This window comes from Hoplias malabaricus, chromosome 1, assembly GCF_029633855.1.
Source record: "Hoplias malabaricus isolate fHopMal1 chromosome 1, fHopMal1.hap1, whole genome shotgun sequence".
NCBI classification, from domain to species: Eukaryota; Metazoa; Chordata; class Actinopteri; order Characiformes; family Erythrinidae; genus Hoplias; species Hoplias malabaricus.
In genome coordinates this window covers 39,073,818-39,096,605 of record NC_089800.1, presented here as the reverse complement: position 1 = coordinate 39,096,605, position 22,788 = coordinate 39,073,818, and the positions used below count along the sequence as shown (strand labels likewise).

General features: G+C 38.7%; 1 protein-coding gene across 3 annotated transcripts in view; it reads left to right on the top strand.

Annotated features, from left to right (window-relative positions):
* Positions 1–352: 352 nt before the first annotated feature.
* caln1 (calneuron 1) overlaps positions 353–22,788 on the top strand; it is a 92,827-nt gene continuing 70,391 nt past the window's right edge. The window contains exons 1-4 of one of the 3 annotated variants that reach the window (XM_066662511.1): positions 353–1,009; positions 2,061–2,201; positions 2,955–3,640; positions 14,191–14,315. In XM_066662511.1, the coding sequence (XP_066518608.1) occupies positions 3,519–3,640; positions 14,191–14,315 (247 nt within the window). In that variant the 5' untranslated portion in view covers positions 353–1,009; positions 2,061–2,201; positions 2,955–3,518. The remainder of the gene's footprint in view (positions 1,010–2,060; positions 2,202–2,954; positions 3,641–14,190; positions 14,316–22,788) is intronic. The other 2 variants (XM_066662510.1, XM_066662512.1) reach the window with 2 other exon arrangements.

Below are 22,788 nucleotides of genomic sequence, written 5' to 3'. Positions count from 1 at the left end.
AAAAAAACTATTCTTCTAGCTGTTAAAACCAAATAAAGTAGAACACTCGCACATTAAATAGCTTAGGCCAATATTCCCTACATTTAAGAGTGGGAATTTGGACACAGCCCACTGGAAGAACCCCAGAGGAACCATAGAAACCAGTCTAACCGTCAACACGGGTCCGTCTCATTTTCAGTTCAGTTGCTTCCTCATGTACTCACCTTCATAAATGATTTACATTTAGGACGCGGAGTCTGAGGCACACTTCGGGGGGAGGGGGGAGAATGCGGGAATGAAAAAAAGGGTTTTTAACAAGCTTCAGTAAACATGGTGTTTTGCATCATATACATTAAGTTTGTGGATACAATTGACTTGAAGTAGGATGTTTCTCTCAGCATATCCCTTAGTTCTGAGGAGCTCAAAGAGAGAGAGAGAGAGACCACCAGCACGGTTTGAATGATGGCTTAAGGTGGTCTGGTCGGCCATTAAAGGGTTAACTGGAGCTGGAGAAGACAAACCAGAGACACACCGAGAGTCTGCAGTTCGTCCCTGTATCGTTACTGGTGAAACACACCATAAATAAAGCTGATGTGGAGCGGTTGCTGGTCGGACAGGGATTTATTTACTGTTTTTAATTCGTGTTTTTTGGGAATAATATCCTCTCAGCCAACAGTTAACGGCTCCAGCTCGCGACTGTACTACACCAAAGCCTCGCCGTGTTTTGCGCTCTCCTCCGCGGCGAGAAGCAGTGAAGCGACCCGAGCAATGTGGAGATAAGCGGGAGAGAGAGGATTTAAACTGAGGGAAACTTTTAGGAAAGGAAAAAGGACAGGTGCTGGTCTTTTCCAGACTGGAATTGATACGTTGTTAGAACTCATGCTGTTGCTGAGAGGGTAGAAGTGTTATATTCACTGAAGAAGTCCGTTTCACCTGGACAACGTTAACGGCCAAATTGAACAGCGCGCTTTTGGATGCAACAGCGACGAGGATTTGAACCGCTCCCAGACATTGGACACTACTTTTAACGGTAAGTCCGAGGCGTTTAAAGTCCGTTCTCTGCAGGTGTGAGCTGTTTTGGAGGTGGTGTAAGGTGGTTTCTGAGGGCGGGTGTGAGCTCGCTGTGTTGGAGCTGCACCTGTTGGCGGAGTGTGGACACTGAAGGACACTGGAGTGACCAATTAAGGTGCTGCCTTTATTAACAGCCCTTAGGTTTAAATAAGGAGTGCTCTTCTGCTGTCAGTGCTACCAATACATTTAATTTAATTCCCCCTCACCCTGCTGCCAGCTAACACAATTACTGGCTTATTAATAACGCCATTGTACCGTTATCTGGGTTCCAGTGTGAATATTTGTACAGTTTAAATATATAGGTTATGTACATGGTGTATGTATACATGTGTATGAAAATACACACTGTGTCCAAAAGTGTGTAGACACCCCTTACAAGGAGTGAGTTCAGCTTCTTTAAATTACACTCGTTGCTGCGACACAGAATTTGTTGTGCACACTCAGCTTGAATGTTCTCCATTGAAAAGCATGGAATGACATGGGAGCCAAGCATTAAATCTCCATCCTTAATTCCAATCCAGAGAAATATAAAGCCCCCCTTCCTAGCACTGGGCTGTGGAGTAGAGGAACTGCAATCTCTGGAGTGATGGAGCTCCATCCAGTACCTTTTAGGGCGAGCTGAAGTTGCGAATGTGATCCAGACCTGTTTATCCAACGTCAATCCCTGACCTCACTAAGGTTTTCAGAGCTGAATGTCACTAAAATTCTCACTGAAATATTCCAGTGTCAAGTAAATACTTCTCAGAGGAGTAGAAGCTGTTGCTGCAGCAAATGGGGACCTACCTATCCATGTGCTTAATTTCAAAGGATGAGCAAGTGTCTGCAAACATTTGGTTGTATTTTGTATATATGTGTTTGTAAGTTTTTTCTTTCTATTTTTTAAAAAAGCATTAAATATAATATTGTGATATTGAGCACTAATGTGGTTTTCTAATGTTTATAACAACAGCATGTCCAAAACAAAATGTTTTTGGATACCTGCCTGTCCACACTTCCCCTTTGCTGCATAGTTTCTCTTCTAGGATTTACACAAAATGTGGCAGCATTTCGATGAGGATTTGATGGCATTCAGCCAGGAGCATTAGTGAGTTTCCGTACGGATGCTGGATGATTAGTTCTGGATCACAAACACCACCCCACTGATCTTAAAGGTATTGGATTGTGCTTTATCACTCCAGATGGAGTTGTACAGTTCTGCTGCTGTACAGCCAAATGCTGGGGGGCTTAATTGGGCATCCTGCGGCACAGCCTCTCATTTTCTTTCATTCTTTTCTAGGTGTGTGTGTGAGAACTATTGAACATTAATGGTGGGTGCACCATAATGTTACAGAGAACACTACAGATATGAAATAATTAACAGTCGATGCATATGGTCGCTGCCTAAAGAAAAATACACATCTCATAAATAGTAACTTTATAAGAGAAGGAATATACCTTCTAATTTTCAGTGGAAGTCAATGTAAAAAAAAAAAAGAATTATTCCAAGTTATTTTGGAGCATTACTGAATATATGTATAATGAATAGAATGTACATTATGAATAATGAATTGTACATAGAAGAAGCACCAATTCTCTTTTCTAATTAATGCCATCTATATTTACATTATAGTTTACAATAAATGTTTCTTCTATGTACAATGCTCTCAACCTTTATTGCTAGGGGAGGGAATATGTCTGGCTTTGAACCATCAAAAAAAGAGAAATTATATATATATAGATAGATGGATAGAGAGAGAGAGATTCTGGGTAGGCTCCGGCCCCACCGTGACCCTGAATTGGATAAGCGGTTACAGACAATGAATATATATAATATATATGAGAAAGAGGGAGAGGTAGGGAGGTGTGTTTAAGCCATCAAGAATTTATATATTATATTTATATATTTTTTTTTATCTCTTCAACAGTAAAACTCATGAAATGGAAGTTTTATGACACGCGGTCCTGATGTGTATAACACATTTCCCAAACCATTCGAACTAATGCTGCTTCCAGGTGACACTGTCCCATCGATTTCTCTTTGCTGGTGATTACAGCTCACAGCTCTAGTGGGCTTGTGTTATAGACTGCCAACGAGTGCTCTGACAATTACAGGAGTGTGCTGTGCGAGAGCTGGAAGGGGAGAGAGCCTTTGTTCACAAATCACTATGGAGCGATGTGTCTTGAGGAGCAGGAGGGCTCTGTGTGCCTCTGCTCTGAGGTGCATAGGGAGAGCTGCTAATGCTCTTGAATTCCTCTAATCAACCTGCTGCTGCTGCTGCTGTGCAGAGTGATTGGAGCATGAGCGAGTGACTGACGGAGCGCAACATAGAGGACTCTACCTTGTCCAGGCTGCTGAAATATTTACAGTGGCTTTGCGGGACACAGCTCGATGCTGCTGCTTCAGGAGTGGAGCGAGTCCAGTGGGCGGTCAGGCTGAGCTGACTGCTCGTTTCTCTGGAGCCGGAGCAGGACAGGAGGTCCGCTGTCAGATGGAGGTCACCGGCGCGGACCCCCGGACGCAGGAGGAGGACTCTGAGGGAGACAGGACTCCCGAGAGACGGGACATAGAGGATGGGGAGCTGCAGTACCCCACAGAGTGTGATCAGAATGGGTAAGAAAGAGCAAGGAGGGCAAGAACTGTGTTAGAATGTGGGCAGCAGGATGTTTGTTTAAGTGTGAGAGAGGTGGGGTGATACCCCCACTTTAAGAGGGGGTAAGCGAGGTTACTTTTTTATGCTTGAGCACTGATGCTTGATATGATGGAGGAGATTACTGTGGTTATTCTCTTTTTCATCCTGTGCTTGCTCATATCTGTAAATGTGACTGGCTCTTAATTCCCTGAACTGTCCATAATCATGCAGTTTAGAGTCCGGCTGATTCAGTTCAACTGCTGTCCTTCGGAAAGAGCCTTTTTCTAGTTCAGAGAGATGACATTGAGGGAGGATTGGACTTTTTCATTTGGATTCTCTCTGTGTTGAAGTTAATTTGTTGCTGCTTAGTTTTGTCCTTCAAAGACAATCGTATGCAGTTAAAATGAGCTTTGTGTCACTTCTTTGCAGTCATTCTGTGTTCTGTCCCTTCTGTATCACTTGAAAATGAGAACGTTTATTCAGACATGTTACTTACTGATTACTTATCGATGTTCCTTGATTAAACAATGCTAAAACAGAGAAGTTGATGCTAGCAGTAAACAATAGTTTGCCTCGAAAGGTAATTTTTTTTCTTTCTCTTCCTTAACCAAACAACTACCAAATGCCTGTGATCAGTGTGGCTTGTCTCTGTTCACTTTCCTCTTTGTTGCTAAATATTCCATTATCCCTCATGAACCACAGCATGGATCAATACGCTTTTCCATTTTTTTTTAAGAGTATACATTGGAATCACTGGCCTCCCCCTCTCAAAAGTGATTGCTACTTATACTTCTTTTACTACTGTGAACCTTGTAACTATATGCTGTATTACGCTGATGGCAGGTGGATTAGTCATGCTGTGTTCGTTATTCCCTCAGGACACCAGCTAGCTCATGGCCATGTTCCCTCACACCCTGCCTCAGTGCTCTGCTCTTTGCACCCTGTTTGTACACGAGTGCTACAGAAAAAAGCACTGAAAAACGGTCTCAGCATGCCATGCCCACAGAGTACTGTGAAAGATAAGAAATGGAAGCAGTAATGTAATCAACCAGCCAAGACAGGATGTTGTTTTTTTTTTTGTTTGTTTTTTTTTGCTGGAACTATAACACTGCTAACTGTGTTTAGCACCATGCAAACTAATGTCTGTCACACACCAGCCTCACAATGCTATTTGTTAAATTATTTCAAACAGATTTGCCGATTTGGTTTCTAACACTGAAAAATATGTTGATTGGGGTTAGAACAAATATTCACAAATGTCAATAATTGATTTGATTTGAAAATGTCACACATTGTAACAGAGATGAGAGACGAACCAGAAAGTGAATACCCATAACTGATACCCATTAGTTATACATTAATTTGTGTATTACAGGTAACGTTGTTACATGTATATTCATTAACACTGGAATTTTCTCTCCATGAATAAGCATTATAATTTTTTTCTGTAGAGCTTTAAGCAGAGTAAACCAGTGTTATTGTACAATAAATTCTTCTGTTACACAAATATTTTGCAACAATTATCTGCTAATAACAATATATTCCATTTTGATTTTTGGACGCTACCTGCACACCACAAAGAGGAGGAAAAAAACCCCACAATGATTTATGGTTTGCATTTTTACAAGTTAGTGAAAGTATAGAATTGTCAGTTTTTTTTAGCTTCACTGGTTGGTAGCTAGATGGTATGCTCTTAGCTGTGTATTTTACATATAGACGAATATCAGCACATAGCAACTAAATCCTGCTTCAGCTAGCACAACATCTAAAATAAACATGCCATCACTTAGACTCAGTTACATAGTGTGGTTTCTGCAGTGCTGAGCCCAGAGGAACAACAGTATTCCTATTACAGCTCGGTGGAACATAGCAATGATTTTGAAGCTGTAATTTTGAGGTAAAAATTTTACTTTGTGTTCCTTTTTGGAGAGTTTTTTTTCTGTTTTGGAAACAGGCTGCTTCTCAAACTGTATTTGAGGCACATGTTTTTGTGCCTAGACTGAGAATTTTGTCAAGTTTTAGAGAAGAGAAGTTTTTTATTTTAATTAACTTGGCCACACAGTGTTGTTTATTTGCTAGACGTCATATCATAAGAAAACTAAACAGCCATTTCTGCTTTGAAACCACAGCATTTCAAATGGGCAAATTCAGACAACCAGAGTTTCTTACCTCATAAAACTAAGGAACCAGTGTTGTCAACTTGGACGGGGCTTTCAAGCTGCAGTCAGACAGCGGCAGGGTGTGTGGAGGTAGAGGAGGGGACTCATTGCATATTCATAGATCTATGAATACAGTAGGAAGGCAAAGGTGTTACATCTAAACCACTTTTAAGGCTTTAGGGGATTTTTCCTTGGAAATAACTTAAGTGACTGTATTAATCATTTTGATGAACAGAGATGGATTTTTAGGGGTTTAGTCGATGACCGGAGGGAGAATTTAATAACCTGTTCATCAGCTATGAAGATACTCGACAATTCTATAAAGAGGTTGTCACGTGCTGCATTGTTAGCTTTCACAGTGATAACTTTACAGTTAGATTCTCACCGGATGCAGTTAGTTTGTTTTTTTTACAAAATTTTGAAATGGAGGAATGTGCACATGTGATTTCATGTGTACAAATCCTGAATGTTCCGTTTAATCATGTGTTGCTTTTTTGTGCCTGATTTGTTGGTTTTATGTTGAGTCCCAGATGATGATATGATTAATGATGTGTTTGTTCCCTGTGTTTTGGCCTGGGATTTGAAGCATATGGTTGCTTGTTCTTGCATGCAAAGTGATATTTTGCTAGGTATGCCATGAACCAAAATGTGTTTAAGTGCCTTTTGTCTATTAAGCTGCTGTATTTTTTATTTTTATATTTTTTTCTTTAGGTCAAATATGAGGTGCAGCCAATAGCAAATTGATTACTACTTTTGGAAAGCTCTTGGGAACCTGCAGGCATCGTGATAATTAGCTTAATTAAATGTGCCGACCCAAAGCGCTCAGCTGGGCTGTTATCATTCCAGGCCTGTGATTTATTCCCCCTTTTAAATGTTTGGACAAAACATACACAAAGTGTATTGTAGTTTATGGAGAGCACAGAGCACATTTAAAAAAAGAAAGAGGACTTGGAAGCTTGTAATGTAAAGCTTCTTTGATGTTGAAAATGAAGAGAGACTCTGTTTTGTTCTTTATGATTGAATGCCGCAAGTCCCAAGCGCTAAGGAGCTGCCAAAACAACTGTATCCAGCAACAGCAGAGCCCTTACTAAGCACAGTGGTAGCATAGAGCTACATTTTAGAGTGCAGTCTTGGTGAATGGTTCAAACAATCTGCTGATGCAGCCTGTCCATGGGGGAAAAAAAAGAAAAAGACCTCAGATATTGGCTTCACCAGTAAATATACTCACTATTAGTGAGTTAGTGTCATCATCTGCTTACTGCAATCTTCCGCAGTATCGCTCTTGAGAAAGCCAATATTCTGACACTGATTAACAAACAATTTGCAGCCCTACTGTAGGACAAACTAATAAGAGTTTGACTGGAAAAACATGCAACATAAGCATAAATAATCAAAGGATTCATTGTATTCTAGAAAAGCAGATTTTATCAATGCTGCTTTTGTTGTTCCACTTTCTACTGCTCCTGGAAAGGGTCGCCACAGCTGATTACCCGCCAACCTGGCTGATGATTTGGAAAGTAGACTTGGCACAGGTTTTTGCCCAGACACACTCCTGATGCAACCCTTCCACATCACACAGGCTTGGGACCTGCCCCAGGGAGCACAAGTGTAACCCCAGCAGCTGGTTAGCGGAACCAGATAGAATTCACTGCTCCACACAGAGAGGGATCAGTGTCGAGACTTAAACTTAGGACACACAGAGGGACCCACTGTATCGCACACTATCATTCACACCACTGTTGGATGGCCTTTAATGCAGCTAACTGCATTAATTGTTAGATGGCTAAGCATCCTCCACAATCCTCCACTCGTCACTGTATACAAGATACACTAAAACATAGCTCTGTTATCCTGACGCTACTTTAAAAATCTTAGCTTCAGTAGGTGGGTTGGTCAAACTCTGTTAAAGTACAAACTTCACGTGGGTCCTATTAAACTTTGAATACAGCTTCTGATCATATTTAAATTCTGATAAATTAATTTGACAGTGCTGACAATAGTTGTGGAAAAGAGGAATGAGCTAAGACTTGCTAGTGGAATGAAGCTGGTCCAACTTAAATGGGCAAAATGAAAATTTGTTTTTGAGTTAGTTGTTAAGCTGAATATATATATATATATATATATAATTGTGATTCTTTGAATCAATGAAACCTCAGTCTTCTTGGTCTTAGAAACACCTAAAATTAACTTTTACACTAACAAAGGACAAAATGAAACTACATTGGATACTAAACTGATGTCCAAATGCTGCTAATTTCTTATTAATGGATTTCGATTAATGAACAATTGTTGTTGTTTGTTTGTTTTTTTTACACATTGTTTACTGATGAGGCTGGTACTGTAAATCTGGTCAAGTATTTAAGCCGGCATATTTGTTTTCTAATTTCACTAGGAGCTTGTCAGTCTCTTTTTTTTTTTTTTTTTTTTTTTTTAGCAATGGTGGTGTGCTTCAAGTGCTGAAACAGACCGGCAGGGTTAACTTTTGTAGCCAGAACTGTTTTTTTTATTTATTTTATATATTTCTTTGTTAGGTCTTTTGACTTCTTTATGTTCAGTGTCTTCTTCACTAAAATGTTCAAATGACACAGTATTTTCCTTTGGTACAAGCTGCTTGATTTGCTCGGCTGGCCTCAGTGCTTAGGTTCTCCAGGTTGGCAGATTGGATGATACAGAATCATGACTACATGCACGGCAGTAAGGTTTTAAGGGGACAGTTCATGAACGCACTGTGGTGGTTATATTAACAAAATAAAAAAAGGTGAACAGAGTGAAGTGAAAAATAGATATAAACAAGGTTACATCAATTAGAAGTTGTCTCATTTTCAGTTAACTTCACAACTCAATGTTTTATCATGTTTACAAACACTTTACATGAATACTTTAGTGTATATGTATATTTGAAAGAGACTAATAACAGGAACCATATTGAGAGCATAATGAACTTTACTGAGAAATTGTTTCACTGCAGCAGTCGATGTCTCTGAACTCATGCTAATTTACAGTTGCCATTTCCGTTAGGTCCACCTGGACTCCTGTAGGTTTTGTGACCACATACTTCTTTTCGGGCAGTGGCCAGCAATTAGTTGAATGTCCTTCACTGGGCCAGTGGTCGTCTGGACTGAGTTTATTGGCTGTGTTTTACTCTTGTGATTTGGATCTGGCTGTGACCCAGTGCCCATGATGGATCTCTTCACTGTGTATAGACTCTAGTGCCAGAACATAGTGGTGTGAGTCCTCTATGCTGTGACCTCTCCTTCAGAAGACCGTTTCTGAAGACATTGATTAGTTTCCCACACTGAGTATCATCTTTGTCTTTTTATTCCAGTGAATTAACTTAACTGTACAGTTCAGCTGATTTTCCACTGACCTATGAAGGTTTTTATAGATCTCAATTGGCATGAGTTCACTGTAAACAAAATGATGGGGCAGGATATTTGCTGTTCACGTTTCTCGTTTTTCCCTGCTTGTAGTTACTGGACTAGGTGAGATTTGGTATTTTTCCTCTTGGGCTCCCTCCACAAGTCCAGAGCACTAGAAAAAATGTGTGTTAGCCATGGCGAGTCAATTGGCAGTGAATTCAAGTTCTCCCACTTTATAGTAGTCAGTGTCTCGTTCCAGTTTTCCGCTCCACCTTAAATGGTGCCGATTGTGTTTTAACAGTGATAAAGGTAAATAAAACTGAGAAAAGTCAAAAGTTCCCTGAATATAAGTAAATAAATGCCCTGAAGGTAAGGTAAAGCAGTATTTCCCTGTGCACCACTACCCCACATCAGCGGAGAGGAGGAGTCAATGACCCAGGATTCTAGGAGGATATCCATGATTTCAGAGTCCAGTTGGAGCCTTTTATCAGACCTTAGTTTTCTCAATACTGGAAAAGTCGGTCCAGCGTTGATTCTGGTCTTGTCTCCTTCTGTGTTAGTGGCTGTTTTTATGGAAGAATGGGTTTTTTTTTTCTCAGTGTAGGAACATTTGATGTACTGAAAATTTGGTAGTAGAATCTGCCGTTTTGCTTACAGAAAGTTTTGTGGGCATTGCCCTTTCTCATTGGGGAGGGCAAACAAACATGCGTAGGGCCCAGATTTCCAGAGGGCCAGCTTATCTGTTATATTATATTGAGGCTTTGGGAACAGGCTTCTTTCTCTGCTTATGATACATTTACTCCACTACACCTTTACATTGAAAAGAGTGGGTTAATGTATACAAACTCAGACAGTGCACCTTTTATACTTTGCACATAGTACATTGCAAATGTAAAAGTGGTGCTTGTTTGGTTGTCTTTATTCATTTGATGTGTCAAGTTCTTCAAGCACTTAAGACCAGGGTGTTTTAAAGGATTCCAAATCATATTAAAGTCAAATATGTGAATTTTTTTTTTGAAATTTATAATAAAATTTACGTATTGCCATTTCTGCTGTGCTGAGCCCAGAGTAACAATGACAGAGGCACTATTCTCCCTATTGCATGTCATTGGAGAATCACAATGATTTAGCTATAATTTTAAAGTACAAATATTATGTAATGTTCCTTTAAAGGCAGGATATTTAAACCATGTTAATTTGAAATATGGATGATTTTTTTAGATGTCATCATCATGCGGGAGTTGTGTTTATTGATCACTTGAAAAAGATCGTTTCTTTATAACACTGGTCAATGAATGGTATATAAGAAAAGCCATTTGAAGCTGTCAAGAGGTTTTGTTACCAGCTGAACACCAGCAGAGTTCCTGTTATCAGTGTGCATGAGGAAAGTACAGCTTTTGTGCTGCAGAGACTCTGTGGTTTAGGAGAGTGTCTTGAAAATATGAAAAGAGGTCCAGGCTGACCTCAAATGTTCTGAATAATGATGACCCATTGCTTTAAATGTGTACTATCACTGTTCTTACAGGGTCTGGAGCTCATCTGCTCTATGTAAAGACTGACTTTATAGTGTTTAGATTCCCCTGCCAGAGCAGAAGACAGTTTGTGTTCTTCTAGAGCCGAGGTCTTCAAATCCAGACCTTGGATCCAGGTTCCAGGCCATAATTTCAAAACAGCCGGCTGGTATGAAGCTATACCTGTCCAATCAGGTGCATTAGCAGTTGCAGCTATAGAATCATACCGAGTAGTCATTTTTAAATCCCAGCCTGGAACCTGGGACCATGGTCCAGATTTGAAGACCTTTGATCTAGAGTTCCAAACTGATTAAACAACATACAGACAAATGAATATACATTAAATTAACACTTAGTGTTCATTTTGATGCAGTAAGACACAAAGCAGTGCATCAACACAAAAGACACAGTTTGGTTAATGTTGCCCTCATCCCAGATCTACTGATGTTGGTACACCACAAGACACCAAACATCAGGGCACCTTAGCACAAATCATTGGAACTGTATTGGATTCTCAGAAATGATGGCTGCTCTGGCAGTGTTTGGATGGTGGTGTAGAACGCTATCCATCATGATGTTCAGCTTGGTTGAGCACATGATTTACCATTATTCATTTCCATATAACTTTGTAGTGCTTTGCAGTGACCCCTCTTTCTGTGGACCTGGGGATGAGTGGTACCCACAGTCTCAAAATATTAACACAGTATACAGTAGTATTGTGTGTGTGTGTGGGGGGGGGGGTACACTGTCAGGCTGAATGAGCTTCATATCTGTGTGTACTAAGCTGAGTGTAGGGTTTTCGGCACTGTGACTGTGCAGTTCAGCTCAGCACAGCATGACAGTGCACACCAACACACATTGAGGTCAGTGACTGGTACTGGAGGAATAGAGATAGGAAGTTAGAAAGTAAGCTGAATAAGACGGGCTCTACACTGTTTAGATGCATAGCTGGCCAGATAACAGGAACACAGCAGATGGTTTTCAAATCACACATATTTACAGAATAAAGCTGAGTATTCTAAGTATTTTGTCTTTTTTTCAGCTTCATTGCTTTCTTTTTTAACCCAAACTCAGAGCTGCGGTGGGCTACTTGGCTTTTTCATTAATGTAACATCATTAGTCAGTGAGCATCCACAGCGCCCCTCCCTTTGGATCTCTTAAATGCACATGTATGCACAAGATTTGGTACTTAAAAACACAGAACAATAATTTGACACAACACACACATCAAAATTTTGAAGTACCACCCTCATTTTGAGATTCCATTCATATTTTTATTACTGTGGTATGCAGTGTTACCATTATACCTTCAAACCCTAGTTCTCAAACCAAGCTCTGTTCATGTACACCTCACATACACTTGTCCATACGGTAAATATGGCGAGTGGTGTCTCATCTGAACATCACATTTTTGTGTCTCTGCTGCTGAATGTTCTGAAACTGTGAAGCTGCTTTGTGACAACGTCAGTTGTAAAAGGCGCTATACAAATAAATTTGATTTGATTTGATGAATGCATATGGATTTTGGAACTCTGAAATTTGCATTAGATTTTGTAAATGAGTGGTTTATACACTGCAGCTCTACTGAAATACACCTTTCTATCTCTATGTAGCTGTGTTTATTGACAAAGGCTGATCATGCCCTACATTACTTGAAGAACGGTGGCTTTTCTTTGTTTTGTTTTTCTTTTATAACACACTAATGCCTGAGCGTCTCACTCAGTTATCAGTGCTTTCAATGAAACCTTCCAAAGGTAATTGCTCAAGATTTCCCCCATAAATGTCACATGCAGATGCAACTGTTACTTCATGTTGAAACACTGGATGTTTTAGCTATCTTAGTGTCAGAAGATTATTTTTTGTCTTAATTAAGCTTAACTGAGTTCAGCATGCCACAGAGCATCTTATGATGTTAATTACTTGTTTCTGTGTTATATTTATTCTAAATAAAACTGCTTGTTACCACATGAAGTAATTAGCTAGGGTTAGTTTGTTTTTTGTTCACAGTCTGTGAAGTTTGAGTGTGTTCTCCACATGTCTGAAAGAGTTTTCTCAGATGATTGTAGATGGATTAGCTGTGCAAAATTACCCACAGCTGTGGGTGACAGGGTGGGAGAATGGTGTCCTGAGATGCCTAGGCCTGTCATGATAACCATTTGTTTGTGGTGGATATATTGTCCCAGAAATAAATTTGATAAATTATATTATTGTCATTTAAGATAAAGATAATATTGTACATAATAATGCACAATATCCAATATTATATAATAGTAAACACAATATGCAATATTGAAGTGAGCAACAATGATTGAGGAAATGTCCATAAATTGTAAGATGCATTGATAATGGAATTATTGTGACTGGCCTAGTGCCCTGCTTTAGAGTGTGTCCCGCCTTGGGCCCAATGATTCTTAGTGGACTTTGGATCCACCACCACACTGATCAGGATGAAGCAGCTATGTGAATGAATGAACTGATGAGACATTTACACTTGTGTGTCTGTGACGTATTATTTATTTTGTTTAACTAACAACAGCAGTACCAGCCAATTTTAAGCCTGAATATGTATGTTTGTGTACTGTATGTAGTTAAATGCCACTTGACAGGAAGACACTGACGTGTCAAAAGCACAGACACCAATCGGATATGTTACAGTGAAATTGTGCAAATTGTGTTTTTCTCGCTTCAAACACTGTCTGCTGTAACTAAGCTCTGGGCATTTTGCTGTGTTGTGTGCACTTGTATCATTTACATAAAATTTGATATGACTTGTAGTCTCGCAGATGTATTCTGTATCTTGCATCATTTGTTTACCAGTTCGTGATTCAGCTGAGCTCATTTGGTTCACCAAACGGCTGCTAAAAGAATTTTGATGATTGCTCAGTAAGGGTTAGTGTGTGGTTGGCAGCAGTTATTTTGGCCAGTGACCAGGAGCTGCACGACTGCCTTTCACGGACTATATGTATTAATAGTTGCAGGACACAAGCCACCCTGAAGTGCATTTTTTGAAGTTCAGGATTTGTAATTTAAGAATTGTGAAAATGCTTTGTTTAATGTTACTTCAGGAGCTTTAGAATGAAAATATGAAATAGAGAATTGCAGTATCTATGCATTGTGGATTTGTTGTAATGTTCCTGCTAAGAGTAAGCTTCACATGTAGGAGAATGTGTTGTAGGTGGTTCGCAGGGTCTGTTGCTGTTTAAAACCTGTTCAGTTATGTGTTTGCCTCTGTGATTGATGGCAGCGCATGGCAGGAAATCTTTTGTTTGGGAATTGATTGTGATGTACTGCTTTGATATTGAATGTTCTCCTGTACACAAGCCTCTTTTAAGTCCAGCTTCAGTGTAGAATTGAGTCTTGCTGGAAGAAAAAAATAGCCTAAGAGGCATTTTTTGAGAAGCATTGATGTGGGTACAAAAAACTAAACCTTGATTTTCTTTTAGTTACTATACTGCAAGTTTACTGCACCTGTCTAACTTCTGGTCTGTTGGTTTGCTTTTAGGGAGAAGATGCCCTTCCACCATGTGACGGCAGGGCTGCTCTATAAGGGGAACTTCTTGAGTCGTTCTCTGTCTGAACGCAGTGAGAGTGACCAGCTTGCTAGCATCTCTGTGGAGGAACTAGATGGTAAGCATGAGTACTGGGCATAAACTAAACCAATCCAAGGCCTTTAATATAGAGTACTGATAGTTATATTTAGTACATTACACTTAGTAAATTCACTAAAACCAATTGTCATATAGTACAGCGATTTTCAACAAAGCTGTTGTTTGAACAGCAGGAGTCTTTAGTTTCTGATTTTAAAGCATTTTTGGTAAATTAAGGGTGGGGGCTCGGTGCATGGTGTCATAAATATGGGGATCTGGAGCATCTACCAACTCAAAAGCTGTGAAATATAATGACTCTGTCTGAAACATGGGATAAAATGGGTCATTCTGGTTTTGCACAGCATCTTACATAGAGTGCAGAGACTTTAGCATTGTCCCGCCTCCTCCTCAGAGTCTCTCCAATCACAGCGCTGGACCCACGTTTATGAGAATGCACAAATTGGAAACAAGAGAACTGATTACAAATGTAGAAGAAGGAGAACCAAGCGAAAATGGATGAAAACCTGAAAACCTCACTCCTCACTCCTGGGCTCTCGCATTGAACTGAGCTGGTGCTCATTCTCCTTTAAATGAACAGATGCTTAAACTGGCCGTTCTCACCAGAACTGTTATTTGGAGGGGTCACAGAGTGTTTTAGTAAATATATTGTGGTAGTGCCTGCTCTGCATATATTGGATGATGCTGTTTAGCTGCTGTTGTGCTGCATCACTCAGATATTGTGTTCTGTGAGTTGAAGTTCAGTGTATCTTACATCCAGTACATTTTTCCCAAATAAATTGCTTTGTTTGGGTGTACTACAGAGCTTTTTCATTTGCATCCATAGTCCATTTCTGAATGCTCCTTGGGCCACATTTCTTATACCAAAATATATTTTAGAATATTTATAATTAACTACTTCAACTGCTCTTGCCTTTTGTAAGAGTTGGATTGGCTTGTGTAAATCCAAAATTGATAACCCAACATTAGTAGCTGACTTCACCTTCTCTCTAATGACATGGTTTCATCAAATCCTCACCAAAATATTCTAACAATTCATGCTAAGACTTTCCAGAACATTAGAAGCTGTTACTCTATCAAAGGGGGACATAATCCCAATAATATACTTGATTTCAGAAATGTTAGATGAGCAGATGTGCCATGAGTATGTAACATACATCTTAAAGCACTTTGCGTATTTCTAAATGGGGATATTTCACTATTAATAGCATTTAAAATCAACCTATGCACCTGGAAAAATAACAATTTCATACTGCAGGCATTTCTGAAAATGTCTCACTGCTGCAAGTTGGATAATGATACATAATGTCTTTTTATGGCACCTTTATGACACGGACCTCAATAGAGCTTAAAAGTAAACTTAACAAAACTTTGGAAGTGGATATTCCTGGATAGTCAGTCCCAGCAAGGCGTTTTTCAGACTGTAACTGAACAGTTTTTCTTTTTGCATTAAACAGCATTGGAAAATGTATTTGTGACTTGAATTGGAGAAAAGTGGTAATAATATTGATAAGAACAAATTTTTGAAGCAAATACAGTCATGTCAGTCAGTAATACATTTGTTTCTGTAATTTAGAGATATTCTTTTTATTTCCTTTCATTATTATGATGATATTGAGGGTTTATGTTCAAATATTTTTACTTCAGTAATACATTATGATTTACTGCTGGCCTGAACTTTGATTTATTCCGTACATATGTTAGCATGTTACCTCATTGATTCAATCCCAGCATCGTATTTGTTTAATGAGCAGTTTTATTATTCTGTGCTCTTGGTGTTTGGATTTTGTTTTATGATCTATTGATGAAACATTTTTTAAACGTTTTCGTATTACTCAGCATTTATTTTCACTGGAGTTGCTTTCATCAGCACAGGGTTCATGAGAGGTAATGAAACAAATGCTCCAAGGTCCAATTACCAACGTTAGGAAGGAGGACTGGGTGTCCAGGGGCACTGTGGATATATAGCACTTGTACAAGTCATTTACATAGTTGGAGATAGTTGAAACTTTTTACCAGAATGATATTGATCAAATATAAACGAGTCTTATCACAGGGGCAGTAAATAAATGATTCTTATACGATAAGCAACATTATAAACAATTCTTATGTGTGTCAGATTCTCTTATGACAAGTTGAAATTTCTAATTTATTTGCTCATTCATTCTGGGTTGTGTGAGGTCCAGAGCCTACCCAAATTCACTGCAATGCAGCAATACACTCAGGAATAGAAGAATGAATATAGACACCCCCCCCCACCCCCCAAAGATTATGGCTACATCCTTATTTCTACACCCACTGATCATCCTACAGGACCACTCTGTAGTTCTACAATTACAAACTTCCTCTATTCCATCTGTTCCTCTAAGTACATTGTAAGCCTCTTTCACCCTGTTCTTCAATGGTCAGGACCCCCAGAGGACCACCACAGAGCAGGTATGATTTGGGTGGTGGTTAATAATAATAATAAAAAATAATACTTTTAATTTATTTAGCATGTTTCTTAAACTCAAGGACACCTTCCGTAGAATAAATTGGAAAAAATATGAAGTTCAATAGTTCAAGTTCAAGAGTCTTTATTGTCATTTCAACTATATACAGAGTACACAGTGAAATGAGACATCGTTCCTCCGGGACCATGGTGCAACACAAGACATGAGTGCAACAATGAGATGATTACATGTTAACAATAAAGACAAAGGATTTAAAAGCAGAAGGTGAGAGACAAAGACTGAGAGACTGTGGCAAGGTATTCCACAATTCTGGGGCTGAAATGCTAAAGGATTTACCACCTGCTGAGGCCAATTTAAATTTAGGAATGGACAGAAGGCTGTCAGAATTGGATCAGACACAGCAGTGTTGCTGGAGTTGTAAACCCCTCACTGTCACTGCTGGACTGAGAATAGTCCACCAACCAAAAATATCCAGGCAACAGCCTCCTTGGTCCACTGATGAAGGACTAGAGGATGACGAAAAAAAACTGTGCAGCAAAAGATGAGTTACTGTCTCTGATGAGGTAGGTGTGTCTAACAGAGTGGACAGTTTTTTAAAACCTACAACAGCACTACTGTGTCTGATCCACTTGTACCAGCACAACACACCACCATGACAGTATCACTGCAGCACTGAGAATGAGCCACCACTCAAATAATTTTGCTCTGTGTTGGTCCTGTAGGGGTCCTGACCACTGAAGAACAGGGAGACAGTAGGCGAAGAAAGTTTGCACCACAACATGTGGATAACAGTCTGTAATTGCAGAACTACAAAGTGCTCCTGTATGATCAGTGGTGCAGAGAGAATGAACAGTGAGTGTAGATACGTGATGTCTATAATATTATGACTTTGTTTGTTGTTTTCCTTTAAAAAATAAACACACACTCAGACAGGAGCATCATAAAGTGTGGATCATTTAGAGGGAATAAATAGCCAGAAGTGCACATTGGCAGAAAAATCTAAATAAAGGATTCAATAATTTTAGAAATTTTGTAAAATACAAGGTAGTGTAAAGAATAGTGTTAAAAACCATCCAGTGTTATGCAAAAGTTTGGGAGCCATTGATGAATTTACTTATTTTGTTGAATTTCTAAGTGAAATAAAGTAGAGCTAATCTAAACAGACCACTATTCTGCATTTTCTGGTGATCACATGCTATTTTAAGTCTATTCACTGCAGCATTTGTTAACAGAGCAGGTGCATTTAAGGGTTTTCAATGTCAGATACGACTGTATGTCTTTAGCCTGCATTGTGTACTTAATTTGTGCTATAGAAATAAATAATTGTAAATTGTAGTCATTTATATAAAATAATAATAAATTGAACATTGATTTATAATGAGAGATGTCTAGAGAATCCCACCTCTGATGTGTAATGTCTTTGTGACTCGTCATTTTCAATGTTAATATAATTTATTCAGTATACCTTTTTAATAACTTCAGTTCTAATAGCGCCACTAATGTGGCAGTGAATTGAGAAAGCTAAACTGATTATGAATATTAGATCTGCTTGTGTTTCAGAGAACAGTGTACAGAGAGCTCTGAAGGCAATTTTGAGAAACCATTTGTTGATACTGCGGTCACAATTGCCAGGAAATGCAGATCAGTGTAGGATTAGAATCACTTTCCTTTGATCTGAACAGCACTTTTACCTTTCCGTGTTGTTACTTGTCTGCTGTGTTCCTTATTGTTTTTTTTTTTTGTTTTGTTTTTTTAATGCTATAAAGATGTGCAGTGTCACTCAGTTCTGAAAGTAGACTCGTGGCATCCAAATGTTGGAAGACAGCGTTTGTAGACAGAACAGTGTGTTTGGCAGAGGATTTGCCGGAAGCTGCAAAAAAGAGAAAAATGTGCTGCTTTTAAACAAGAGTTAGACACAAACGGCTCGACTCACTGATGCCGCTTATGTATATATTCATGAGCTGCTTGCCTCTATGTAGACAAATAAATCGAAGGCCTTTGATGTTTGTACACACTTGCGGGGACAATAACGCTGCTGTTATACTCTGCTGCTGTGTGGAATGACAATAGCGGGATTGGCTATGTCTCGCCAGATGTTCTGGAGCCGCTCTGAAGAAGAGTGTTGATGTAAATGTGCACAGTGATGATGTAGGGCCATCTGCATGACTGGCTGTGCCCTTTTATATTTGAGGTGCTTGACGTTGTGAAGTCTGGTTGAAAATGATGTTCATCTTCCACTTGACTAAGACTTGTTAAATACCTGCTGAATTAGTCTTACAGTGGTAGCTTCTTAGCATTGTGTAAGAAGTTGTTTTTTTCCTTCTGATTTATTTATATTTTTTACTAATTTAAGGGGGCATAGAGGAGACAAAGACATTCATTTGTGAATCCTAACAACCCACAAACTTCAAAATGAAACAATGCAGTCAGAAAACATGGAATTTAATGATTTTATTTTTGGTTGCCATTTATATAGAGTTCAGAGGCTTTAGAACAGTCTCACCTCCTTTTCTGAGTCTCTCCAGTCACAGCGCTCTATCTGCATTTGTGTGAGTGCGCCAAGACGAGGTAAAATGGGGCAAAATAAACCCAGACAAATTAGCTTGCTGATTAAACGTGGAGAAGACAAGTATGGAGAAGAAAGAGAACAGAGTGTAAATGTCTAAAAACTTCTGTTTTAACTTGTGGAACAGTGTAAAATATGCCCCCCTTTAAACCAAGCAAACAGATGATGTTGATTTTAACCCACAGTGTGTGCTGTCCAGAATCGACCGTAATGCATTATTCCCTTAAAGGTAGACTAGGTAGTATTTTTACCTTAAAATTACAGCTTCAAAGACATTATGGTGCTCCATGGACCTGTGTTAGGGACAATGGCTACTCCACGTTCAGCACTGCAGAAACGGCACTATAACTTTTGGCGGGGGTGGGGGGAGCTCAGGTGCAAAAATAATAAATGAGTGTTACTTTAAACTGTTTATTTCATGGTTTATATGTTTACATGATCACATGAATGTAAATGAATAACTGTGGGTTTTTTAAAGGGAAAGTTTCATTAGAGGATGTTGGGAAGTTAAACACAAATTAAAATATCAAATGTGTAAGCTGTTAAAAAATGGCTGTGATGTCTCCAACATATATTTGATATTAAATTATCTTTATATCTTGAGACCCTCAAGTATAAAAATAGGGGAAAAAAACATTTAGATACAATGTTTTCAGGATTTTAAAATGTTTGCCCTCATTTGTACTATCCATTCCCTCAGTTTAAAAGATTGTTGATATCCCAGCTCCCCCTCTATGTCCTAACTCAGTCTTCTGGTATATTAAACTGTTCACTACAATTAGTAGCTTAATTATAATAACACAATGTACTGCATCTGTGCTTACAGACCTATGTCCTACATCCCTGCATTTACAGAAAGCGGAAGCCCTGCCCAAGCAATCTGTCTTGACGTAAAATACGCTGAAGTGATGCCAGAGATAAAACTCCTTCCCACATACAAGCCAAAACCCATGCATTGAATATCCTAAAACATACAATTCAGAATTGAGGAGCAATTAATTATATATCAAGGAAATTGATAAGAAGAGAAATTGATGTACAAAACTGATGGGATTGATTTATGTTTCTAAATTTTTGTCTTTTTGTTTTGATATTTTAAGAGAAATTAATGCATGAATATTTTCTTTAAGGTTTGTTTAGTTTAGTTTGTCTTTTATTTTCTAGAATGTTAGTCTTTTTGGCGATGAGCGCTTGTCCAGCTGATTTTGCCAGGAGCACATCAGTCTGAGCACCAACTTAACCCATAAGAGCTCAGACTTGATTCACCATGAAGCCAAATTATGTGAAAAATAAAACGGACCAAAGAAACCACATGGAACAGATTTTTTCACATTTCTTGCCACATTCTGTAATTATTTTTAGCTAAAATCCCAATGTAACATAGACATCACAACAACCATTTTGTAACTTGTATTCCAACATTTTGTTCTTGAAATGGGATCAGAAAATATCGTCAAGTTACTAAAGCATTTGAATGGTTAAAAAGGCTGGAACAGACCTTTTAGAAACAAAGATATGCATATTGTCATGGCCTCTATTGTCAAGCACAACAATCTCCAATAATCTCCTGTTTTTGCTTTCTTCCTCTTGTCAATCAGAATCAGATTTTTCTCGATTGTCTAAGTCTTTAAGGATGAGCTCAACAAGATAAAGAGCTGCAGATTCTTCGATTTCAACATGTTTCTGTCTTTTATCTAATCCGCAGGAGGTATCTGTCCGAGCAGTTCTTTAGTGTGTCCTGTAAGCTTGTTTTCCAGATGCTCTTTTCTTTGACTCTCACAGATGTCCCTACATTAAAAATCTATTCACCTTTTTTTTTTCCCTCTCTCCACATTTTGGGTGCCAGTTTGCCCCGTGATAGTCACAGACTATTGTAAAACCACATCTCAGGCATCAGTAAGCTTACTTATAACGAATTCACACATTAGCTGATGGTAAGTTAGAGGCATTACTATTTTTTGGCTCTAATCCTTACCGCTGTAAATGTTTAATTTTGGCAATTCACATCAGAACCATTTAAATGGTTTGTTTAAATGTTGATGTTTTATTTATGCTGAAAGTATAGAAAAATCAGTGGAATTCCAGGTTGGGTTTGTATATATATATGTGTGTGTGTGTGTGTGTTCGTGCTGTGGGCTGGAACAAGGGTTAGCACTGATCTCACTCTTATGTAGGAAAGCTAAACAAAATCCACACTTATCTCATGGATCAGCTCTGTTTAATCCGAGTGCCTCTGTTTGATCTGTCTTCTCATATCAGAACCGCATTATGTGGTGTCATAGAGGAGGAAGCCTTCTCCTTTTTTAGTCTTGTTTGCTCTGTGTTTAGACCAGGATTCCTCTAAAGCTTCTTTGTGTCTGTGGCAGAGCGGCCCAAATTAAACTGAACTGAAAGATTGTGGTCATGTTAGCCTTTCAAAAATGTTATATTTTTTACTATGTTACATTGCGCAAACTAATGCTACTGAGCTGGGGCAGGTGTATGCAAAATCTGACACTGATCAAACGAGACATTTTGGTGATTTTTAAAGTGACCTCAACAGGAAACAACATATATAATTTCAGAAAATTTAGAGCAAAATGTGTGTGTTTTGTTAGTTTCTGAAAATGTAATACATAAATGATAAAAAGAAATTATGCATTGAAACGTGCTGAACAGAACTATGTTTCCTATGGATCCATTATTGCATTATTTTCACTTAGAAAAGAAACTACTTTTGCATCTAACTCTATAACTAACCTGCCTTCGGGTCCTTGCACTTCTGTCTTCTGTCTAGCGTTCATTTGACAGATGCAGGGTTAGCTTTTGTTCCAGTGTCTTGTAGGCATGCTGTTGAATGTGAATTGGCTTGGTTGGAAATTGTGTTAAAGAAGGAGCTGATGTAAAGGCATTACATAAAGTCTTGAAAATGTCAGATGCAGATGGTCTTAAAGACTCCCATCTCCCATCATTACTTGTAGTTGTGTGTTGGTACTGCAATCATCCTTAACTGCTCTGAAACCACTCATTATGAAATAAAGTTCATACCTATATATTAAAATAGCAATATTGATTACTAGGTGGAATGGTGGTGCAGCAGATAGTGTTTCAGATATTTATAGCCATTCTGGTTACTAACGCACATAATAGGAGCATTTTGTTAAACATGAATGAGTGAGTGAGTTCCATAGGTTGCTTCACATCTTATAACACTTAAAAATGCTCAGAGGAAACTGTACAGTAAAACGGCTCACCAGCAATTTGCTGGTGTTTTTATTTTGACGTCAACATGCTTGCGTTATGGGGATATAGTTATATTGTTCCAGACTAAATGAGCCCTTGTTTTGTACTAGCATATTTCTAATGAGATGTTTGGCAGTGAAAGTTGATGCAGCTTCACGCACTCCAGGTCTGTTCAGATAAGATTAAATACATACGGACTTGGGGGAATTTCTTATTTTATTTATTTATTTATTTGTTTTTCTTTCACCCTACAA